This window comes from Arabidopsis thaliana, chromosome 4, assembly GCF_000001735.4.
Source record: "Arabidopsis thaliana chromosome 4, partial sequence".
Classification (NCBI taxonomy): domain Eukaryota; kingdom Viridiplantae; phylum Streptophyta; class Magnoliopsida; order Brassicales; family Brassicaceae; genus Arabidopsis; species Arabidopsis thaliana.
The window spans coordinates 6,730,807-6,753,289 of NC_003075.7; the positions used below are offsets into that span (position 1 = coordinate 6,730,807).

General features: G+C 33.9%; 6 protein-coding genes across 9 annotated transcripts; 3 read left to right on the top strand and 3 right to left on the bottom strand.

Annotated features, from left to right (window-relative positions):
• The first annotated feature begins 121 nt into the window (after nt 1–121).
• On the top strand, nt 122–1,793 carry AT4G11000 (Ankyrin repeat family protein). Its single transcript, NM_001340699.1, has 2 exons — nt 122–783; nt 915–1,793. The coding sequence occupies exon 2, from the start codon at nt 918–920 to the stop codon at nt 1,656–1,658; it is 741 nt and encodes a 246-aa protein (NP_001319900.1). The 5' UTR covers nt 122–783; nt 915–917; the 3' UTR covers nt 1,659–1,793.
• NDPK3 (nucleoside diphosphate kinase 3) lies at nt 1,614–3,648 on the bottom strand. Its single transcript, NM_117171.4, has 7 exons — nt 3,411–3,648; nt 2,961–3,101; nt 2,754–2,791; nt 2,623–2,673; nt 2,365–2,532; nt 2,176–2,288; nt 1,614–2,097 (listed from the first exon to the last, which is right to left on the bottom strand). The coding sequence occupies exons 1-7, from the start codon at nt 3,490–3,492 to the stop codon at nt 1,974–1,976; spliced, it is 717 nt and encodes a 238-aa protein (NP_192839.1). The 5' UTR covers nt 3,493–3,648; the 3' UTR covers nt 1,614–1,973.
• A 234-nt stretch (nt 3,649–3,882) lies between these two features.
• Nucleotides 3,883–5,269, bottom strand: AT4G11020 (uncharacterized protein; the record flags this gene model as incomplete). The annotated part of the gene is made up of 2 exons (NM_117172.2): nt 3,883–4,102; nt 4,922–5,269. 2 exons carry the CDS (start codon nt 5,267–5,269, stop codon nt 3,971–3,973), a joined length of 480 nt encoding a protein of 159 aa, NP_192840.1. The 3' UTR covers nt 3,883–3,970.
• Nucleotides 5,270–7,261: 1,992 nt separating this feature from the next.
• AT4G11030 (AMP-dependent synthetase and ligase family protein) lies at nt 7,262–11,618 on the top strand. Its single transcript, NM_117173.2, has 19 exons — nt 7,262–7,468; nt 7,993–8,056; nt 8,157–8,246; nt 8,347–8,403; nt 8,489–8,537; nt 8,626–8,702; nt 8,799–8,838; nt 8,924–9,018; nt 9,103–9,270; nt 9,357–9,467; nt 9,554–9,641; nt 9,759–9,825; nt 9,899–9,974; nt 10,049–10,166; nt 10,239–10,484; nt 10,591–10,730; nt 10,911–11,093; nt 11,166–11,285; nt 11,367–11,618. The coding sequence occupies exons 1-19, from the start codon at nt 7,314–7,316 to the stop codon at nt 11,421–11,423; spliced, it is 2,001 nt and encodes a 666-aa protein (NP_192841.1). The 5' UTR covers nt 7,262–7,313; the 3' UTR covers nt 11,424–11,618.
• A 2,675-nt stretch (nt 11,619–14,293) lies between these two features.
• On the top strand, nt 14,294–16,138 carry AT4G11040 (Protein phosphatase 2C family protein). 2 transcript variants are annotated; one of them, NM_001203771.1, is made up of 4 exons: nt 14,294–14,493; nt 14,773–15,245; nt 15,380–15,669; nt 15,862–16,138. In NM_001203771.1, exons 1-3 carry the CDS (start codon nt 14,355–14,357, stop codon nt 15,422–15,424), a joined length of 657 nt encoding a protein of 218 aa, NP_001190700.1. In that variant the 5' UTR covers nt 14,294–14,354; the 3' UTR covers nt 15,425–15,669; nt 15,862–16,138. The 2 variants fall into 2 exon arrangements, with proteins under 2 accessions (NP_001190700.1, NP_192842.1); NM_117174.3 differs by having other exon boundaries at nt 14,313–14,493; nt 15,415–15,566; nt 15,738–15,892.
• Nucleotides 16,139–16,427: 289 nt separating this feature from the next.
• Nucleotides 16,428–20,730, bottom strand: GH9C3 (glycosyl hydrolase 9C3). Of its 3 annotated transcripts, none has more exons than NM_117175.3 (9): nt 20,305–20,730; nt 19,706–19,918; nt 19,398–19,598; nt 19,047–19,136; nt 18,795–18,959; nt 18,410–18,694; nt 17,316–17,664; nt 17,094–17,168; nt 16,428–16,993 (listed from the first exon to the last, which is right to left on the bottom strand). In NM_117175.3, the coding sequence occupies exons 1-9, from the start codon at nt 20,503–20,505 to the stop codon at nt 16,692–16,694; spliced, it is 1,881 nt and encodes a 626-aa protein (NP_192843.2). In that variant the 5' UTR covers nt 20,506–20,730; the 3' UTR covers nt 16,428–16,691. The 3 variants fall into 3 exon arrangements, with proteins under 3 accessions (NP_192843.2, NP_001328090.1, NP_001328091.1); NM_001340701.1 differs by having other exon boundaries at nt 16,448–16,990; nt 20,305–20,719; NM_001340700.1 differs by having other exon boundaries at nt 16,428–17,168.
• Between the last annotated feature and the right edge of the window lie 1,753 nt (nt 20,731–22,483).

Below are 22,483 nucleotides of genomic sequence, written 5' to 3' on the forward strand. Positions count from 1 at the left end.
ATTAATGTCATTATCCATCTAGTTGTCATATTATTGCTAGACAGAAGTGTATGGACTTAGTTGACCTGAAATAAGAATAGTCAAAGTCTTTTATGTGGTGGACCTGAAATTAGACTAATCAAAGTCTTTGTGTTTACTTTGTAGTTTGTACGTAAGTTTGTGTTGCTAGAGCCTATATGAAAAAAAAAAAAAAACAAAGCAGCAGAAGTGTGGATGCCTAGTGAAGCTATGTCGATTGTTGTGGATGTTAGTAGAGTATCAGATTCGGTAGCTCAAGATGCAAATTTGAGTCGGAGTTCGGGTATGAGCACTCAAGATGAAAACATCTATGCAAGATTGAAGACGGTGGCTCAAGTTGGAGATATAGAAAGACTCTACGAGTTGATAGCAGAAGATCCAAACATTTTAGACCACTTTGATAAAGTGTCTTTTTGTGAGACGCCACTACACATTGCAGCTGAAAAAGGGCAAACTCATTTCGCCATGGAACTAATGACTCTTAAGCCGTCACTTGCTTTGAAGCTAAACGTGTCAGGTTTCAGCCCACTGCATTTAGCCTTACAAAACAACCACATTCAAACGGTGAGAGGGTTAGTGGCAATCAACAGCAGCTTAGTTAGCATATAGACAGTTGTGCACATTTCTGTCAAGAACCACCAATGTTTTGCATTTAAGGTTTTATTGGGATGGATTAAGAGAGCAAACAGAAAGGAAATCTTGGACTGGAAGGATGAAGATGGTAACACAGTCTTCCATATCGCTGCATTGATTAATCAGACTGAGGTAAGAGAATCATTTTGGTCCATGAAAATGGATAAATATGTTCCCATGACCTTAGTATAGGCATTTTATTCTTATCAGTGAAGGATTCTTTATCCTCGAATTGTTGGTTGAGGTGTAGTCAATTTTTGCAGGTGATGAAATTGCTGCGTAAAACCGTTAAAGTAAAAGCCAAGAACTTGGATGGCAAAACCGCGATGGACATACTTCAAACTCACCAATCTCCATGTTTCCCTGTAGCAAAAAAACTTCTCCGAAGTGCTAAAGAAAGACCATTTTGTGGTTCCACAACGACTCTTGCGGGATATTTGAGCAGAAATCTTTCGTTTATTGAGAAACGGAACTCTCTCTTGGGGCTGAGCAATTTGAGCATGACTAAAGACAGGTCTATAAACGCTAGTGACCCACGCAATGCAATACTTGTGGTGGCTATACTGATAGTAACAGCTACATACCAGGCTGGTCTCAGTCCTCCCGGCGGATTTTGGCAGGATACAAATGATGGCAGGTATGGTCACATGGCTGGGCAGATGACTATGCCGTTCATCTATGCCTTTTTCTTTATTGGCCTCAACGGATTTGCCTTCGTATCATCTCTATATGTGATAATAATCATCACAATTGGACTCCCCAAGTGGAAGTTACTTTACGGTTCAGTGGCGGCTTTAAGTATCGCTGCTTTAGCATCATACAGCACTATATTCCCAAGTTCATATGACGCAAATAGCTATCTCTCAGTGCTCACCTTCCTCTGTGCATACATATCGATTATATGTATCATGATGTTTGCTACATTCATGGCTTTCATTGTTGATAAACATCGTCGGTACCAAGTGGACTTCCCAGCGAGCTGCTTCAGCTCATCTCAGGAGCCATGAAGCGTATACCTGTTATTTTTTGTTTATTTTTGTTGCTCTGTTAAAGTGTATTATCTCATGTACTATATTCTCATTATTATAGTATAGAATAGTTATTCTACTTAAAACATGAAACAAGAGAGAAGAATTGAACAATATAGATTCAAACATCCCATACTTATTGCTTATGCTCTGTTTACTGAGTTCACCGGGGAAAAATCAAAACCCGGAATGTGTTTGTATCCGTAACAACTGTTTCTTGTTTTTATTGTATGGGTAAGAAAAGAAAAGAAAAACCAATGTGATTTGATTTCAAAAGACAAGAGGAAGAGGGATTTAGTTGTCACCATAGAGCCACTTCTCAGAGTTACTAGTGTAAGAAACAAGTTCTTGAGGCTTAAACCACAGACTGATCTCATCCTTTGCAGTCTCTGGTCCATCACTTCCATGGATTATGTTCCTGCAATTTCACATCTCAATTACCATATCTTCACAATGTCATAATGTTAATTAACTTCAAGAAGAAAAGAGAACATACCTGCCAACAGTAACTGCAAGATCTCCTCGGATTGTTCCAGGCTCAGATTTCTGAGGATCAGTGGCTCCAATCAGTTTACGTCCGTATCTGATCACACCATCTCCTTCCCAGACCTAAAACCGAGTCATAATGTTATCGAGTTTGTTATCAAATTCCAAAAGCTGAATGAAGAGTTTCTCTTTATCTTACCATGGCAATAACAGGACCAGAGCTAAGGAAGTCACACAAACCATTGAAGAAAGGTCTTTCCTTAAGATCATGGTAATGCTTTTGTGCGAAATCTTTAGAAGGAACAATGACTTTGATACCAACTAGCTTGAATCCCTTGCGTTCGAATCGAGAAATGATCTCTGATATCTGAGATAGTATTTGCACATATGATTAAGAAACTATAACAACTGAGACCAATTAAGACTAAACAAAAACAAAGCTTTTCTTTTTTATTACCAGTCCTCTTTGCACACCATCAGGCTTGATAGCAATAAAAGTTCGTTCCATCTGATTGAATCAGACACGTTCAGCGACGAAGAACATAAAGCCGATAAACCAAAATCAAGAATACTAATAACGATTGTTACCTCAGCAGCAAGAACCTCTTGATCTTGAATCATATAAGCTATAACAGAAACAATAGAACAAAACATCGGTCAATCCTTCACCGCATTTTAAACTAATGAAGTCTAAAAGATTCGAACTTTATCCTATTCTACTCAAATTAACATGTGACTGAACTTAAGATTTGGCTACATTATCAAACATATTCAAAGAATGAGGCTGAAAAAAACCTGCAGCAGGAAGAGCTAAGAGTCCAGTGATCCAACTCTTAGAAGCAACACCAGAACCTGATGATCTTGCAAAGTTAGATGCATACAAAGGAATTTTTCCTGACGCCGAAACCGCTGCCGCAGCACCAATGGCTCGTCCTTCTGAACAATCAATCATCCCCAAATCAAGAAATAAGAAACATCAGATCTTAAAAAACTAATTTGATTAGATACTTAACTATTAGAATCCCAAATTCATATTCTTTTTCTTTCAAGAACAACACACAAAAGCATAATTCTCTAACCTTACAAAAATGAATCCATCAGATCAAATAATCACTGAATCACGAATCTCATCAAATTTATATCAATTTCTAAAAATTCGATAAACGATTTCAAAAACTAATCAATCAATTGATTTCACGAAGCATCTATAGAGATTCACTAACGGAGATGAGATAATGAACGTACCAGAGAAGAAGCGAGCATTTTTAGCTGAAGAGAGAAGAGATTTGGCTGCTTTGGAAGCAGATCTGCAGATTTGAGAGCTCATTTTTGTTTTTTTGCAGAGAGTGTGATGAAGTGAAACTGAAGCCTTGGAAAATGTGGAGAATGGAGATGATGAGATCTGTTGGGTCGGGTTTTTATAGCCCACGTGTTTCGGGTCGGGTTATATCGGATTCGGGTTAGAAACCCTACCCAAAGCATAAGTAGGCAGAAAGAATTATCACGAGTCATGTGTTTGGTAAAATGTATGTGTTACGTGGGCTTAGTCAGAGATTTACGACTTCATGAAGTCTACTCCAATTTTCCAAACTCTCTTTTTATTTTTGCTGATTTTGTGTTAAATTTACATGACAAAATAATACACCTATTCAAGATCATAACCATAAGACCATATATGGAAGATTAAGAGCAAAACATATGAATCTTATAACAATATTGTTCAACATAAAGTTTCTTGTCCCAATGTATGTTTAGGAAAAGCTATAATACATAGAAAGGAAATTAAGAAAGAGATAGTTCAGCTTTTATTTTTGACCACAGAAAATAAATGATAGATAAATCATCTTTAGTACTTGAGAGTTGAGACCAAGATTGAGCTCATCATTGTTGTAAGCACCATTGTCTTCTTCATTTTCGTCAATTTCATTCACTACAATCTACCACAAAGAATCCTTATTGAGATGGATATTAAAATATAAAAGTTAACCCATGTGTAGACTTGTCAACATAAAAAATATTATTCTCCTCGAACGATATCAAAATAAGTTTCAAAGAAGGACATGTTTGAGATTGGTTGGTGTCATTATCAGAGGAAAGAGTTGTATACAAATCGGCTTTGATTGGTAGCCCTATACTGATGTAGTATTAAGGTGTATAACTTTAACAATTACTAATCACAAAAACGTTAATTAAAGACTTTACAAAAGAATATTATTTTCAGCTTTTTATACAACTTTCATGTATTTTTTTACAATACATAATTATGTATTATTTCGTAAAATTTTACAACTAAATTTTGTATAGTTTTGTATTACTAATTAGACCCATCATTTTTTAATTAAAACTTTTATGATAATCTTTTATGTAAGATATCGGACGATTTGTGTTTCTTTTAACATTTTTGTAAAAATGCCAAAAGATACACAGAGAAGAACATGAACATATTAATAACTTACACATGAGAGAAAACTAACATGAAAGCGAACATTTCACTCGAAACAATGAACTTTATTTATGATGACACACAAAATTACGACGGAAAACAAATTGTTTGTGGTAATACACCAATGCCACATTTCAAACACCCAAGATCTCATATGCAAAAAAAAAAAATCTCGGAAAAAGGTTGGTAAAATAAAAACAGGCAATAGCATAATCCCAAAAAGAAATTCCTTTTTTTTCTTCTTGTAATATAAAATGTTTGAAAACCTCGAATAATAAGAAAATAAAATAAAATAAAATAAAGAGAACTATACTTCTTCAGGCCATTCAATGACACTCTCCAACGACGGTTTCCACCTTCGACATAATCTCCGGCTAGACTTCTCTTCTTTTGCCACCGCAGCCGCAGCTTCTCCGGCCAATCTTTCTGCCTCTAGTTCTCTAAGAAAAACTCCAAAAGAAGCCAACTTGGCGTCTCCTCCTTTGTTTGCACCGTCTGCATTAAGCTGGAAAAGAATGATTTTCTCTAACTCATCTCTCCTTAGAACAATCTTCAACTTTCGATCTTTTCTTTTGTAATCTTTCTTCATCACTTCTTCAAATTTTTCTTCTTCTTCTTCAGCAATATTTTCATTGTTTCTTCCGACCAAACAGTTTCCCATTATGATCAATTTTAATGGAGTTTTAGAACCCACATTAAAAGAAAGAAGAATGAAAGAAAAGAAAAAGGAAACTTGGGATATGCCCAAGAAAAAAACTCTTGTTCTTCTTCCTTTTTTCTCTTCTGTGTGGTTGATTTTGATCTTTAAGAATCATGGAGCCATTGTGGTAATATATATAATGTGTGTGTGCAAAGAGAGGAGGGGAGAGACAGATAGTTGACTCCTATAGTAAGGCTGCTAAATTGGTTTGGTTTTAATTTTGGAATTGAAAAGATCTTTAGACCTGTGAAAGTTACAATAGTTGAACCCAGGCCCGGCTCTAGCACATGGTACAAAAACCCTAAACATAATTACATGGTACAAAAACCACAATTTCAAACTCAATACATCTTTTAATAATTATATGTCGCGCAATGCATGGTGAGGATTAACCATCTAAGAATTTATCTAAGAATTTATTAGTTTTCTTGATAATATAATTTTGGTCGTGATCATAACAAAATCTGAAATATTCAATTATTCTAATGAGATAGTATGAACTATATTTGCTATCATGTAATAAATTTAAATTTAAATCAACAAACCAAACGTCCTATCTTTCGCAGATAAGTGTTTACTAATCTGATTTTCATTGTTTTGGCGTCTGAATTTTTCTATTAGTATTGACGTAGATTTCGATTATAGTATAAAAATAACTAATAAAATATCATTGTAGAAGACATTTGACGCAAGCTCATGTTCTGTCTGATTAGTTGGGTCTTTAAACCAAACCAAAACCGTGTTAAAAATCCTGGCACATTTCATTTATAATGATACAACCACCAACCTACCTTGTTATTAATTTATTATTATTTATTTTTAACAATCATCATTAGATACTATAATAAACTAATTTATCAATTTGAAAGAACCCAATAATTGTCTCTCTTTTTTTGTATTAATTCTAATCATTCTTGTTAGTTATATGACAAATGGAAGTAAAGTATTTCAAACCTCAAAATGATTTGCCGTAATTCAAAATAAAGTATTATGCCAAGCATTTGTAAATATGAAGTCTTCAACGAAAATAAAACTGCAACCTTATTGCAATGTGGTACCCCAATCATTAAAAAAATTCAGAATCCAAAACTTAATATTTATATTAGTTTTTAGAATTGGATTTAAAAATTATCAGATAATGATATAGTTATAATAAATCGGCTTCTAAATACTATAATAAACCTTTCTCATCTCGAAAAGACGTTTCTATAAACTCTTACGCGTTGTATAATTGATCTGATTCACCAATTCTTATAATGGATGTGATTAACCTGATCCAAAAGAACTTTATAGAAAATTGTTTAAGGACAAGTTTAATCACATTTGTAATTTAATTATTTTGTTCTCTGGTATATGCTTATTTTGTTTAACATTATTAACTGCATTTCAATAGCTATTTAGATTATATTTTAGTGGCTATTCATGCACTTAAATACAAACCGTGATGAGCCTGATGGCATAGCCCGATCCTTAGTGACTTTTGCATTCCTACCATGCCAAGTTCCAATCATTGGAGTGCATGTTTTCATTATTTCATATCTAGCATTTAGGAGAATTCTCACTGATCTAAACACAACCTCAGTAAATTTTAACAACTTATAGACATCTTCAACTTTTCATGAGCATAGAATCTTTATAATATTATATGTAATATGTGCACTATATTAGATAACAATAATCACACAATATAAACTCTATGCATTGATATAAGTTTGTGCAAGTATAAAACTAAAACATATAATGCTGAGATTTTACATATGAAATGAAAACATATCAAATTTGAAGAATCACTTTGTAAATAAAAAAGAAGTTTCACACTTAAAATAGAGTAATGAATTGTGTTATTCCAAATTTAGAATAACACACTACTTTTAACTCTATTTTTGGAATGCGACTTGGAGATAATGCTCTTAAACTACCGGGTTTCAAGCCGCGAACTCACTCAATCACTTAGCTTTTAATTCAAACATAGCAATCTGTCCACGAGAGAGCGAGAGAGAACAAAATGACGTCGCAGAAAAGATTCATCTTTGAGGTGGAAGCCGCTAAGGAAGCCACAGATGGAAATCCCTCGGTTGGTCCTGTCTATCGTAGTACTTTTGCTCAGAACGGATTCCCGAACCCGATCGATGGTATCCAAAGCTGCTGGGATATTTTCCGGTCCGAATCTCTTTTCTTTTAATGTGTTCTATTGTTTAAGTCTATTGTTTTTTTTTTTCTCCATGCATTGCTATTTGGACGACATTTTGTGTGCTCATATACGTTTTGATTTAGAGTGTAGCATGCATTATCATTTTGAAACATGTTAATATGATAAACGTATATCGATCAGGGATCTTGGGAATTTTATTTCATGTTTTGTACGTAAGAATGATTACTAAGTTATATCTTTGGCTCAAAATGAATGAATACTGAATTGTTTGGTGTCAATTCTTGTAAGATCCATTTTTAGCTTCTTTTCTTGCTCTTACGTGATGGTTTTGTCTGACATGGTACATGGCATTATTTAAATAATTTTGGGGTGGCCTTCTATATTAATTGCAATCGGTCGTTTAAAGATTTTGTTTAACGATATATAGTTCTTTCTCTAACAAGTTTTTAACTTTTTATTATTATCCAGTAGCTTCTGAATTTTAATAATAAATGTGTTTTTTTTTTTTTCTATTGCGTGCTTCTGCTTGCAGCACGGCTGTTGAGAAGTATCCAAACAATCGAATGCTTGGTCGCCGTGAGATTTCGAACGGGAAGGTGACTTGTTATCTTTTCATTTGTTTTGTAATTTAGCTTGTGATTTAGTGTTTTCGAGAGGATAGCTAATATCTTTCTGCCCTTTTTCTATAATTCTTAGGCAGGAAAGTACGTGTGGAAAACATACAAAGAAGTATACGACATTGTCATAAAACTTGGAAATTCTCTACGTAGTTGCGGGATTAAGGAGGTTCAAATTCATATTTACTATATATTTTTCATATGTCCTCAAATAATGGTTTTAGTGTTCCTTAAGTTTGTCTCTTATGCTCTGATATGTGGAAATGTAGGGAGAAAAATGTGGTATATATGGTATAAATTGTTGTGAGTGGATCATTAGCATGGAGGTATGTACTGGAATGTATAATCTTTGCTAATACGAGCATTCATTGTTTTTACTTTGACTTGATTGATAGTGCACTTGTGATGCAGGCATGTAATGCACATGGCCTTTATTGTGTCCCTTTATACGATACGTTAGGTATAAATGTACCAACCTTTATCATGTTTTTGGATGATTCTACTCTTTTGAGTGTTCGAGTATAGTAACATTCTGGTTTTGAACACAGGCGCTGGTGCAGTGGAATTCATCATTTCTCATGCAGAGGTTTCAATTGCTTTCGTGGAGGAGAAGAAGATCCCTGAGGTATTATTGCAACTTTGTTTTTAACTCTTGAGATAGGCTAGTGCTTTTGACACTTTTTTATGATAATTTAACCCCTTTTTCCCTTTTGGGTACCAGCTTTTTAAGACTTGTCCAAACTCAACAAAATATATGAAGAGTGAGTAATACTAATTGAACCTTTCACTACTTTTTTTGGTATACTTGTGATGCTAATGATCAATTGTGATTAATCGAAAATGAAGCTGTTGTGAGCTTTGGCGGTGTCAAACCGGAACAAAAAGAAGAAGCTGAAAAATTGGGATTGGTAATACATTCGTGGGATGAGTTTTTGAAGCTGGTAAGAGACTATTATTTGCTTCTTTAACAATGATCATTCACATATAATATGGTATAATGTATATTCTGTCAATGACATTAACAGGGTGAGGGTAAGCAATATGAGCTTCCCATTAAAAAGCCAAGCGACATATGCACGATTATGTATACTAGCGGAACAACTGGTGACCCGAAGGGAGTTATGATTTCAAATGAAAGCATTGTTACTATAACTACTGGAGTGATGCATTTCCTAGGGAATGTGAATGCAAGCGTGAGTTTTATTTCATTTGTCATGATTTCACATGAAGCGACAGTTTTTAAGTTTTAAGTTGTACTGAATTTTGCAAAACAAATCAGCTATCTGAGAAGGATGTGTATATTTCTTATCTTCCTCTCGCGCACGTCTTTGATCGGGCAATCGAGGAATGTATTATTCAAGTAGGTGGTTCAATTGGTTTCTGGCGCGGGGTGAGTGGATACAGCTCAAATCTGACCTTCCTACTAGTTATTAAATTTTAATATATGCATTATATATTTCTATACTATGTCCTTAGGATGTCAAATTGTTGATTGAAGACCTTGGTGAGCTAAAACCAAGTATCTTTTGCGCCGTTCCTCGTGTCCTAGATCGAGTATACACAGGTATCAAATATTTCTCGAGCTCTTGTATAAAATGCTTTCATCCAATGAAGAGCATCATATACTTGGTTTCATAAGTTCAAACCCACTTATATGTAATTTATTATATATCTCCAACAGGACTACAGCAGAAACTATCTGGTGGTGGTTTCTTCAAAAAGAAGGTGTTTGATGTTGCTTTTTCCTAGTAAGTCCTTTGTTTGTCACCTAAACCTGATCTTAAACGCATCTAAATATCTAACACACTCACTCTTCTTTAGTAAATTTGGAAATATGAAGAAAGGACAGTCTCATGTGGCAGCTTCTCCATTTTGTGACAAACTTGTATTCAACAAGGTAAGTAGTCTCTAAAAATAACTATCTGAAACTCTTTTGAGACTTCAACACTTTTTCATAATCATTCTCTCAAGGTTAAACAAGGACTTGGAGGCAATGTGAGGATTATTCTGTCTGGAGCGGCTCCTCTCGCTAGTCACATAGAATCTTTTCTAAGAGTTGTTGCATGTTGTAATGTTCTACAAGGATATGGTAAACCTTTAGACCTGGAAGAGATTCAATTAGCTAATAATCTCTCGATCTTATGATTGTTTTTTTTTGTAGGTCTAACTGAGAGTTGTGCTGGAACTTTTGCAACGTTCCCAGACGAACTAGACATGCTTGGGACTGTTGGTCCACCCGTGCCAAACGTCGATATACGCCTTGAATCTGTCCCGGAAATGAATTATGATGCTCTTGGAAGTACTCCGCGAGGCGAAATATGCATACGAGGAAAAACTTTATTTTCAGGGTACTACAAACGTGAAGACCTCACAAAAGAGGTTTTTATCGACGGATGGTTGCACACAGGTTACTAAAAACCTCAACACTTTGATCATTTTGCTTTCCTATATATAGCATTTTAAATATCAGTTCTTATTTACCTTATTTAATTTAACTATGTGTATCTTACCAGGTGATGTTGGTGAGTGGCAACCAAATGGAAGCATGAAGATAATTGACCGGAAAAAGAACATCTTCAAACTCGCGCAAGGAGAGTATGTCGCTGTTGAGAATTTAGAAAATGTCTACAGTCAAGTAGAAGTTATTGAATCGGTAAGTTGAACTCTACCCCATTGATTTATAATTGTTATGTTTCACTGGTTTCCAAGTCAAAACTAATTGGCAATGAGTATATTGTATGTCATTTATATATGACTCTAGATCTCCTCTTACTCTCATGTGAGATTCCTAAGAATATTGTTTCTTACATCTTCATCAATATGTTTTTATTAGATATGGGTATATGGAAACAGCTTTGAGTCCTTCCTTGTCGCAATCGCTAACCCGGCCCAACAAACTCTTGAACGATGGGCTGTGGAGAATGGAGTGAATGGAGACTTCAACTCCATCTGCCAAAACGCAAAGGCAAAAGCATTCATACTTGGAGAACTCGTTAAAACAGCCAAAGAGAACAAGGTTTCTTTATTTTTCTCTTCTCTTCTTTATTTGGAGTTTTTGGTTTTGGTTGTTTACCCTCCGCGTTTGTAGTTGAAGGGTTTTGAGATCATAAAAGATGTTCATCTGGAACCAGTGGCGTTCGACATGGAACGAGACCTTCTTACTCCAACCTACAAAAAGAAGAGGCCTCAATTGCTCAAATACTATCAGGTAATTTTAAACATTTTAGGCGATATTATGCTTATAATATTTTCGGTTTTAAACTCTCTTTCTATTGGTGTTATTTAACAGAATGTGATCCATGAAATGTACAAGACAACAAAGGAAAGTCTAGCTTCCGGACAGTAAATTTCTTCTACTTATTTAATTCATTCTTTCTTTTGCATAAGACATGACTGCTTCATATATGGTTGTTCTCTTACTCTTAATAAGTTTGTATTAATATCTTGAGATGTTACATAGCATCTTGACATGCTAGAACATGTCTTAAGTTTTTCTTCTTTTTAAAGTTCCTACATTATTAAGGTTCCAGACTTTGTACAAACTTGAACCCGGAATCTCGCAATCAGTTGGAGTAAATTTCATTAATGGATTTGAATGTAACTAATAAGTAAATTTTGTTGGAAAACAGATTAAATTTTTATGAGACAAAATTTGAGTTTTTTCAAAGATGTCGATTTATTTTGTAATTCGTTATTTTTATTTACAGAATTTTACGTTTCCTAAAAATTAAAATGAAGTTTCTTTATTTTAACATATACAGTATTAATTGTTAATGTGTTACGCAATCGAATCATATAATATTTTTCTTAAAGTTTCAATGAATTAAATGTCCTTATGTCACCACTCATATTAAAAACACACACACATCTTGAATGTTGTCAATAACAAAAACTTGTACCTACTTAACTGTGTGAATTGTCAGCATTCTGTTTTGTCAAACAAGCAACTTGCGTAAAGCCGTAGACACATTGTAACCATAAATTACAATTTTAAACAAGTATCCTTAGTTCACTTGTAAAAACACCAAAGACAAAGCCTAGATGTCACAGTCTCACAGATCTCTTTAAGTGAGGCGAATGATTGTAAATAGCTTTAATATGTATCATTTATCCATCAATATCTCGATCCATATCCATCCCATTTTCATTATTATATTTATCGAAAAATATTCGAGCCATGGTATATATATTGATAGGTATGCTTCGAGAGTGATTATAACAATCTAGTGGGAAGCTAGAGTCACAAAAAGAAACATTATTGCGAAGTGGTGGACAATCTAAGCTAGAAACGGTTCTCATTATTTAATTCTTCTTGTTTGATCATTCCCATTTGGTTAATTGAATAATGTATTCGATCGTGACTTCATGTTCTCAATAGATAGTATTTTGTCTGAGTAATAAAAGACTTAAGGTAAGAAAACCCTTTAGGAGAGGAAATGTGACGTGACATTGTCCTTGAGGTCTAATAATGAACAATAAACGGTTTATCTTTTATCAGCTTATATGTGACGACCGTTGCAACAGCGTCATGTGATCTTTTTTTATTTGATCGAGACTTTCGTTTTACAACAAACCGGACCGGTCAATCTAACAAACCAACCCCATATAGACACGTAACGAAACCATCATACTCCACTTTTTCAATTGCTTAGATTTTGAATCCTCATTCACATTCTAAATTTCCGAGTCTCCACCGTTAGCAGATATACTGAAAAATCAATAAAATTCGACCCCAATATATAAGAACAATTATAATTTATTTATTTTAAGAATGCTATCGACCGGTTTGCTCATTGGTTAAATGATAGCGATCCCATAACAAATCAGACACCGGTCAGGAACTCTTTTTTTCCTTTATTTAATATGTCTATACGAAGGACAATAATATATTCTTCTTTTCTTTTGAATAACTTTCGGCAATAAGTTTTACTTTTTAAAATTCAATGACGTGTTTTTCAATTTTCATTTATAGGAAAATGTAAGAAAATATTCCCAAGAATTAATTTTTTTTTTTTTTTGTTAAGCCCAAGAATTATTTTTATCAATTATAGGAGTTTTTTTTCATGATATCTTTATAAATTCTGCATAAAGTTGACCAACGGAATACCTAGGAAACCCATTTTGGATTTTTGGGTTGATCACTATCCCTGCTCATATATTCCAAGTAATCATCCTCAAAAGAGAAAATTCTAAGAAAAGTTTAAAATGTTGTACCTATCCATTCATAAAACTAGTATTGTTGTCGACTTGTCGGCATTTCTTCCTTTATTCTTTTAATTTGAGTTTTTTGAAACATATGCAACTTGACGAACAATTATACATGCAAGAGTTATGTAACAGACGTGTGTCTTTTACTCGTGATATGTGTCCGTTAGTGGACGGACCTCCATTCGCAGGCAAATGATGTTTCTTTTGTTTATTTCCACTAACATTTAACGTATATAATTATAATTGCCTGGCGCATTTGAACTATTCGACGAATACTTATCGATGGAAAAGAACAGATATTTTCTCAACCAGGTTTAGATTTTGAAGATTTACAAGAATAGAAAACTTAATGAATTGATTGTACTACGTATTTTATTGGATTTAATAATAAGTTAATGGAGTTGTATCTTTTTTTTTCTCTGTCACTTATCAATATGTATATTAAGTACTTTGGATAGTATTCACACACACTAAAAAAAAAAAAAAAATTTTATGTCACATACATGCATCAATTGATGGCGGTTTGTTTGGCATGAAATATAAATAACTAACATATTATTTTGAATTTACAGAAGTTTAAAGTTGTTATAATTTTAGGTTTGAATACGGATAGTTAAAGAGTTGTTATAATCTTTGATTGATGCCCGAAGATATTAGTAGTACTATTGAAGTCAGAATTTATTAGCCTGATCGATGGCTAAATCTTCGATGTTCCCACCGACTCTTTAATTTGACGGATTCAATCTTGCATGCAAACCACTTGACTAGCAGACAAAAATATATATATATATTTAATCACAAACAATGTGGTCTACCAAGATGTCTAGATTACGGTTTCTATTTAAGTGCTTTCCTTGTTCCATGAAAAAACGTATCACGATAGAAGTGGCCGTCTCTAGACCGTCATTTCATTTTTTTACGTTTTTTTCTTTAATTTTTTTCATTTTTAATAATAGTACACGACAAGAGAGCTTGTGTATATATATATAAGCATGTGTTAGGTATATAAAATACTTTCTGCCTTCAACGGATGTGTTAGTTTTCGAACACTTAAAGAGGAGTTGTTATCATGAAAACGGATACTACTCTACCCATAATCGCCGAAGACGGCGACTGTGGCGACAGCAAGAGGGTAAGAGTGGCTGATTCAGGATATACCGTCGGCGGTCAGGACAGACCTGTAAAATTACCAAAAATCGAAAACAATGGTACGTAGTTTTACTAGATATGAAAGACACTAATTTTCCTTGTTTTCTGAATTTTCAAGAGTGTTTCTAAATATTGTTCATTCTAAATAATTCTTTAAAACATTTCATACTTGAAGAAAAACTATATTTACTTTTATTTTGTTTAAGGTCTTAACAACATAAAAATAAACACAGATTTAGTGTGGTTTTATCGAAACAAAATTTATTTTAAAACATCATTACAACAATGTTTTTCCACCATCGAGGACTAATAAAGTTTCTTCTACATGTATCTTATAGGAGATGTTGGGACATCAGAAGGAACACACGTTTTAGTCGATGCACTAATGGCCGAAGTGGCAATTAAAGATAAAGACGGAAAAACAAACGCCGGCCACGGTGTAGTCTCAGTCATGGGACGACAGAGAGCTATGACAACCGCCGTTTCCACCGTCGTCGACGAGATTCCGTCTTATGACATTTTCGGAATCTTCGACGGTCTTAGGCTCGCTAAATTCTTTGAGGACAGGCTGCGTCGGCTCGTGAAAGAGGAGGTGAAAGCATGCCACGGCCGTGGGGTGGCTGCGGACTGGAATAAAGTTATGAAATCCTGTTTTTCCGAGGCGGTAGGGACGGTGGGAACCACCACTTCCGCGGTGGTTACGATAGTCGGAAAAGAGGAAGTGATTGTGTTGTGCCGTGGCGGCGCAAGGGTGGTTTTATACTCTCACGACGGAGTTGCTTTGCCTCTCTGTCATATCCATCATCACAAGGTAACCTTTTGTTATTTTAGTTATTTCTTTTTTGGGGTCAATTAATGAAAATAAAATGATGCTATAATGTTTTTTCTAATTTGAAAAAAAAAAATTATAAGCCTAGTGTGTGTTGGTCCATGTTTATATTTTAGTACTTAACCAAAAATATCTTTTGTCACCTTTTTAGGATGGTGTAGAGCAAATTCTAAAGATCCATAAACGAAAAAAGATAGACGACTTTATTGTACTTGCATGCGATGGTCTATGGGACGTTGTCTCCGACGATGACACATATCAGCTTGTGAAACGTTGTCTTTACGGCAAATTACCACCAGACGGGTTAGATTCTTTACTAGGAATATTAATTTTTTTTTTTTTTTTGTCTAATATATTTAACGACTTATGTGAGTTTCAAGATTAATATCGACTTTTCTCTGTTTTCGTGTGAACTAAGATTATTTTACAATAAGATTTATGAATCTGATACTTTTTGGCTAAAACATTTGACAGGTGTATAAGTGAATCAAGCTCGACAAAGGCTGCAGTGATATTGGCAGAGCTTGCAATTGCAAGAGGAAGCAAAGAAAATATAAACGTTATTGTTATTGATCTCAAAAGCTCTACCGTTTCTTAGTTTTTTTTTTTTTTTTTTTTTGCGATTCTTAATTATTATTATTATTATTATTATTATTATTATTATTATTATTATAAGTTTTGTTTTGTTCTCCCGATTATAAGTTTCCATTTTACATCTTTCTTTTCTAGATATACTTTTTTCTTTGTTTATAAGCCTAGTGTGTGTGTGTTGGTATTTATTTTAATTTCTTCTGTTATTTTCCCTTGTTTTTTATATATTTATTTTGAATGTAATTTTCTTGGGAGTTTGTCTCTGACACCCCTGTTTTGTCATTCTCCTCAGTGATAAATTACTACCTAAATGTATTTATATATGCAAAATAACTTTGGAATTAAAAGTATTGCATACAGTATTATTATATGTTGACGCATATTCTGTGAAAATTAAATTTATTGTAGTTGAGAAAATGTTTTGTGAAATGCAAATAACGGTTATATTTTTGGCGTTAGTTATATTGTAGATGCTATACTTGAAGTATGAATCAAACATATCCTTTTACTTTATGTACAATATAAAAAAATAAAAATCATGGATCTACCATTACTGAGTTAAACTGAATCTATTTATAACGTATAAATTATTGATTTATAGTAATAGAAAAATAAAAACTAAAAAGGTGCAAAGGCTTTCTTGGATTACAAGAAACAGATTAATCCTAATGTCATAGTCTCAAATCTCTCGCTATGTGTACAAGCTAAAGAATTCTTCTTTCTCATCCTCCCAAAAATCTAACCAATCGGTAAAAACTAGACCCAATATATTCAAAAGCAGGTGAACTAGTTTACAAGTTAGTAAACCGGTATCACACACCGAGACACTTCTACTGATCATTCCAAAGAATAGTTAGAAACCAAGACATCTGCCGGAGAAGCTGAGTGGATATAGACAAATTCCATGCTTTTGCCTGATGGTAAAGATTGCATCCATGATGGAAAACTGAATGAATTTCCGGTTTTCGTCACACCCCATATTGGACCGTATAGCTTGGTGATTGATATCTTCAAAATTTTCAATGTTTTCGTAGATCTATTGGTTAATATCGTAGAGTATCGATAGTACACTTTTCCCTCGTTCTTCCATGAGTTTGTCATCTTCTGCGATATGGTAATGGGACTAGGAGAAGAAGCTGCTATAGACATAACAAAAAAGTAAGCAAATTGTTTAATTTCTTATACCGAATCAAATTGGTATATCACGATGTTGGCATAAGAAATCTAAATATGACAAACCAGGAGGTTTTGTCGGTTTCCTTTGTGGTACCGGTGCTGGTTTTATGATAACCGGACTTGGAGTCGGACTAACACCTGAAATAGGAATTCGGTTAGTAATAACCCCGGTTAACTTGACTAGAACTTGAAACCAAGGGTTTTAATTAGTTCACTACATATACGGTTAATCATGACTAGAAGCATAAAACTTTTAACAAAACAATATAATGCTTTAAATCTTACCGGGAAGCAGCTGGTCAAAACCGGTCGAACCGGAAATTAACCGGGCTAATACACCAAGAAGAGGCGCGTTGTTGTAAGTTGCTGGTTCGGTTTGCTCATAATTGTCCCGTTGGTCAGCGAAGTTATCGTAGGCGTCGGGTCCACCCACTAGAGCTCCGGTTAAAACATTTGGATCGCTTCCTTTCCGGCTAAACCATGTGGCGTAACCACCACGGCAAGTAACGAACTTTTGATCGACATTGAAGGAGACAATAGACGAACCACGATGATGAACTTGTCGTGGATAGTTCTCTCCGTATCCGACCATGTAACTTGTTGCTCTAGGGTTGTCTCCAAGAATGTAATCCACCTGATAGTAGTTTTAATTAATTGATCAATAATCCAATTTAGACAGGTTATCCATTTCACGATACATTTTCTATTTATTAAGGATATATAATGGAACATGTTATGTATGTAGCAGATATCCTAATTATCCATTAGGACTAACTAACCTTGTAAAATTAATGAAAATATCTCCAAAATAGCCGAAATATTCAATCCCGGATTTGACCTTTACCTGAATTCATATTAGTTTAGGTTTATTTTTTCGTAGTATATATATACTTGAATTAACTATTTGTACCCTTATTCGCTATTGTTTTTATTTTGAATATTTCGAAGTTCAAGCCTGAAGACCTGGACTCACATTACGTTAAATTCATCGCCTTTGGATAAGAGATTCTTTCCAACAGGTGTCGAATCCATCACTTCTACTCGAGAGATTTACCATTAGGTTAACCCCACGTTGGTCTTATCCGCTATTATCTACTCCTAATTCTTGATATTGACATCAAAGACTCAAAAATTATAGTGTATGTTATTATTTAGATCATTCGGATCGACGAATTCGACATATAACTAAAGCCTACTACGCATGGTAACACGACTATCTACAATTAAATTCCAATAGAGAAAACCATAGAGATGGGCTTTTAACTACTTGACTAAAAGCATTTTCCCGGTGTTATGTTTCAATTTCAAGTTGAATTATATTGTTGTTTTGGTTTCAGATTAAAGGGAGAATAAGAAAATAAGAAAAAGTTGGGACAAACCTGTGATTTAGAAAATTCTAGGAGTTGGGATGGAGAAATGTTTCCTTGAGAACAAAGAAGATCTCTTTTGGAGTACGAGAGATAGTCGGAGTAAACAGTGGCTAAGAATGAAGCACTCGTGACAAACTGCATATTATTCCAGCTTTGTCGGAAAATCAAACCCCCTGGAGTTTTCTTAATGTTCTTTGTACTTTTACCTAACAACGAACACATAAACTGTTCTGCTTTCTGTTGGTACCTCTCGAACACAGCAGTATGTTCTCCACCTTTTCCTTGCATCAAAACCTATTAACCAACCAAAATTATCGGTTTATACATTTTTAGTAAAACCAAATCAAGTAAACCACATCAAACCGAGAAAACTCTTAAATGTAAATGAATTAACCTTGGCCACAAGGGTTTGAACACCAGCATACTTAACGTCCCAACCAAATTCGGTCATCGACCAGCCCGTACCACCCATTGAGTCGCCATTCTTGCCGAGGTAATCTAGATAGTATTTATCATTTGTTGCTTGGTATAACCACGCAGCAGCCCATAGTAACTCATCCTGGTTATACAAAATTGCGCTAGTAAAATATCAATAGCTAGCAACAAATGTTTTCGTTAGTTACTTAAGAGAGTTTGCGTTAAGTACATTGTAACCGCTGACGGATCGGTAATATTTTTGTGCCACGGTAATGCTGCTGTCATATTTGCCTCTGTATTTGTCCGCAAATTCAAATAGCTGGCAATATAAGAATTGCATTAGGATCAGTAGCACAATCGTAAATATTATGAGTTGAGAAGGTTATTTCTACTATCTACGTTTTTGCACCTAGCCAAAATTAACTAATTCAAAACGTTATTTATAATTCCTTCTATTGCAATCAAGCATCACGGAAGGAGTTGAAAATTGTATAAACAGAACAATGTGCTTAATTAAAATTGGTTTCACTAAACCGGAATTGAAACTCGATTTTCTCAGTTTTGGTTAGGGTTCAAGAACCTGATGTGCGTGACGGAGTAGCTCAGCAGAGTATGATGGATCAGAGCGACGGAAAACGATGGAAGCGGCAGCCATTGCGGCAGCGGTTTCTCCGGCGAGATCCGAACCGGGATTGTTCCGGTCAATTTTGTAAGCCCTACGATCAGTAGTCATTTCCTCTGGCCTTTGCCAACAATAATGGTCCGACTTACCATCTCCTACCTTCACATGAGTTACAAAATAATTACCATAACCAAATTGAAATTATGTATATAGTTAGTCTAATTAATAAAGAAAGTGATTAGTGATTAGAGTGTTATTATTGTTACCTCTCCATAGAGAACGTTAGGTTCAGGGTGGGCTTTAATGAAATAATCAGTTCCCCACTTAACGGCGTCAATGGCATGGCCAAGTTCGCCGTTGGATTCCAGCTGGCCACCGTATTCTATGATGCTCCAACACATTGTTGTCACCGTGAAAGCCATCGGAAGCCCGAATTTCACATTGTCTCCGGCGTCATAATATCCTCCCACTAGATCCACCTGCTCAAATTTTTTCGAAAATGTAATTAAAATAAACATAATGTAGTACTATTAATTAAACGTTATAAAAATCAGCTCCTTTTGACGTTTAGGTGGCCAAAACCATCCAAACGCTTAGATTTTGATCATATTGATTAAATAATGGGTCAACGGAAAGTCAACACTTTATATATGGATCTAAACAGCGGTAAATCTATTTATAATAATTTAAGAAAATTAAAAAAAAATGTAAAATATATATTTATATTAATTATTATTTTTTGTATTATACTGATTAGATAAAAAAAATATGGAGCACAAATCCGATGAACAGAAAGTTTTGAATAGTGGTAATAAGTAGCATTATACGAGTCTCAATTCATTTTGTTAAAAAAAAGGAAGCTTACGCCGCTTGATTTGCCATCGTAAAGACCGGAATGAGATCGCCATGAAACTCTTTGGTTAGGAGGGAGGTGTCCTGATCTCTGAGCTTCAAAGAAGAGAATGCTTTTGCTTAGAGCTTGTTTATAGTCATGCCCTGAAATTGCAAGTTGAACCAACCCTAGAAGAAGAACAACAAGAATCGAAATGGTGGTTCTAGAACCCATTACTTATATATATATGTATCTTCTTTTTGAAATTATGAAAGAAAGTTGGATCTTGTACAACAGAAATGACTGAAAAGAATAAGTGGGTCTTTCTTAGACTTTGTTAGTTTAATTTATAGATCCTTCATCAAAAGTTTGATAGAGACTTTTTGAATGGAGAAAGAGAAAGAGAGGGAGATATATAGTTTGGTGAACGAAGCTGAGAAAAAGAGAGGCTGAAAGTGAAGGAAGGTACCAGGAGGAGAGAAAACGTCAGAGTCGATTTAATGATGTCTTTTGTTTTGAAATTTATATTCATTTTTTTAAAATAATTATTATATAGTTTATAGTCTTTTATGAATGTATAACAATGTGTCGGCAGCCAAATTTTTCAGTTCAAATTTAGGCTGAAACAATAACATCTTTTTAAAAAATGTTTTTTTTATGAATGTAAAACTTTTAAAAAGATTTTTATTTTTTTCCCACAATCTAATATAGTTTCTAAATTTTTAGGTGAGATTATAAAGTAGTGGCTCAATCAATTAATAGAGGAGTCCATTTCTATATCAAGCTTGTTGAATTAACATCAAGAAAATTTAAACATAAACTAAAATTACAACATGTTCATGAAGTTTTTTTTTTTGTTACATCAACATGTTACTTGAAGTTTAAACTTTTGTAAGTGCAAAGATCTTCTATACATGTTACTTTGTCTTTTAGTATAAAATAAAAAATTTGAATTACTTTTAAAAGAGGAAATCATACTTGTCTCTTCCGGTCCGTTAGGGAAGGTATGAGGTCTGATTGGTAACCAAAAGCTGTACAAATTTTTAAGTTGTTAGCTGGAGCTGTTAGCTTTATCGGAATAGTGCAAAACTGTTAAAAAGAGCTATACAAAGAAGCTGTACTAAAAATCTGAGAGTAAAACTTTTTGTAACGCTTTTGATAAATGTTTTATGATTGATAACTGTCAAAGTTGTACAAAGCTATACTGTTATTATTATGGTTAGCATTCAAACCCATGAATCTTGCATGCATCTAAACAATTGGTATAGTTATAGAATATTATCATTACTTTGTTTTTTTTCATAGAAAAACAAAATATTATGCTTCATGTATTATTTTTACTTTTTATGTATTTTTCAGTTTTTAATTCTGAATCCACTTAGCAAAGTTCGATAACTTTTTCAATAAAAATATTACAACAAAAGAAACATTTTTTTTTCTTTCAAAAACCATCTAAGAATACTGAGACCTTCGTTTAGTGTTTTATCCCCATCAATCTAAAGAATCTTCACATCTTCATTATCAATTCTTTCGTTCTGTTTCTAGAGTTTGAGACATACATCCGCTTTCTCCATGCACGTAATCAATTTTTAGTTTCTTGTTCTTTTGTCAAGCTATCAATTTAGTTTAAATAATAATAAAAAACTTAAGCAACAACAAATTAAACTATCGCATTAATTTGTAACAAAATAAAAATAAATGATTGAAATATTCATTTTAACTATGGAAAATTACAAAAATCAACATTTTCTTGCAATTTACGTTAAAATAATGAAAATACCAATTTCCCACATTTCATGGATGTTGATCTTGATTTCCGTTCAAATCTTCGGTTTAGAAAATAAAAATTATGGAAACAAATATAGAAAGTTCTGTTTTGAGGCTGTCAACAAAAAAACTATATTAAGGTCATGGTCACATGAACGCATGTGACTACCGACACTGTGAAATTTGACCCCTTCGTGCGAGAGAGCCCAACCTAAGTTTCTAAGAAGTGGCCCATTTCATCACGTGGCCTCACGTGTTGCTTCACTAAACCTTGAATATTTATTTTTATTTTTGACAGCTATCAAATTTAGCATTAAGAGACAAAAAAAATCCAAGCATCCATCAGAATTTTCTAAAGAGACAGTTTCTTTCATACATTCGTAAAAAGTTTATTATCGCACGTTCAACAATGGTTTGAGAATCTAAATATTATTCTTAGGTGATT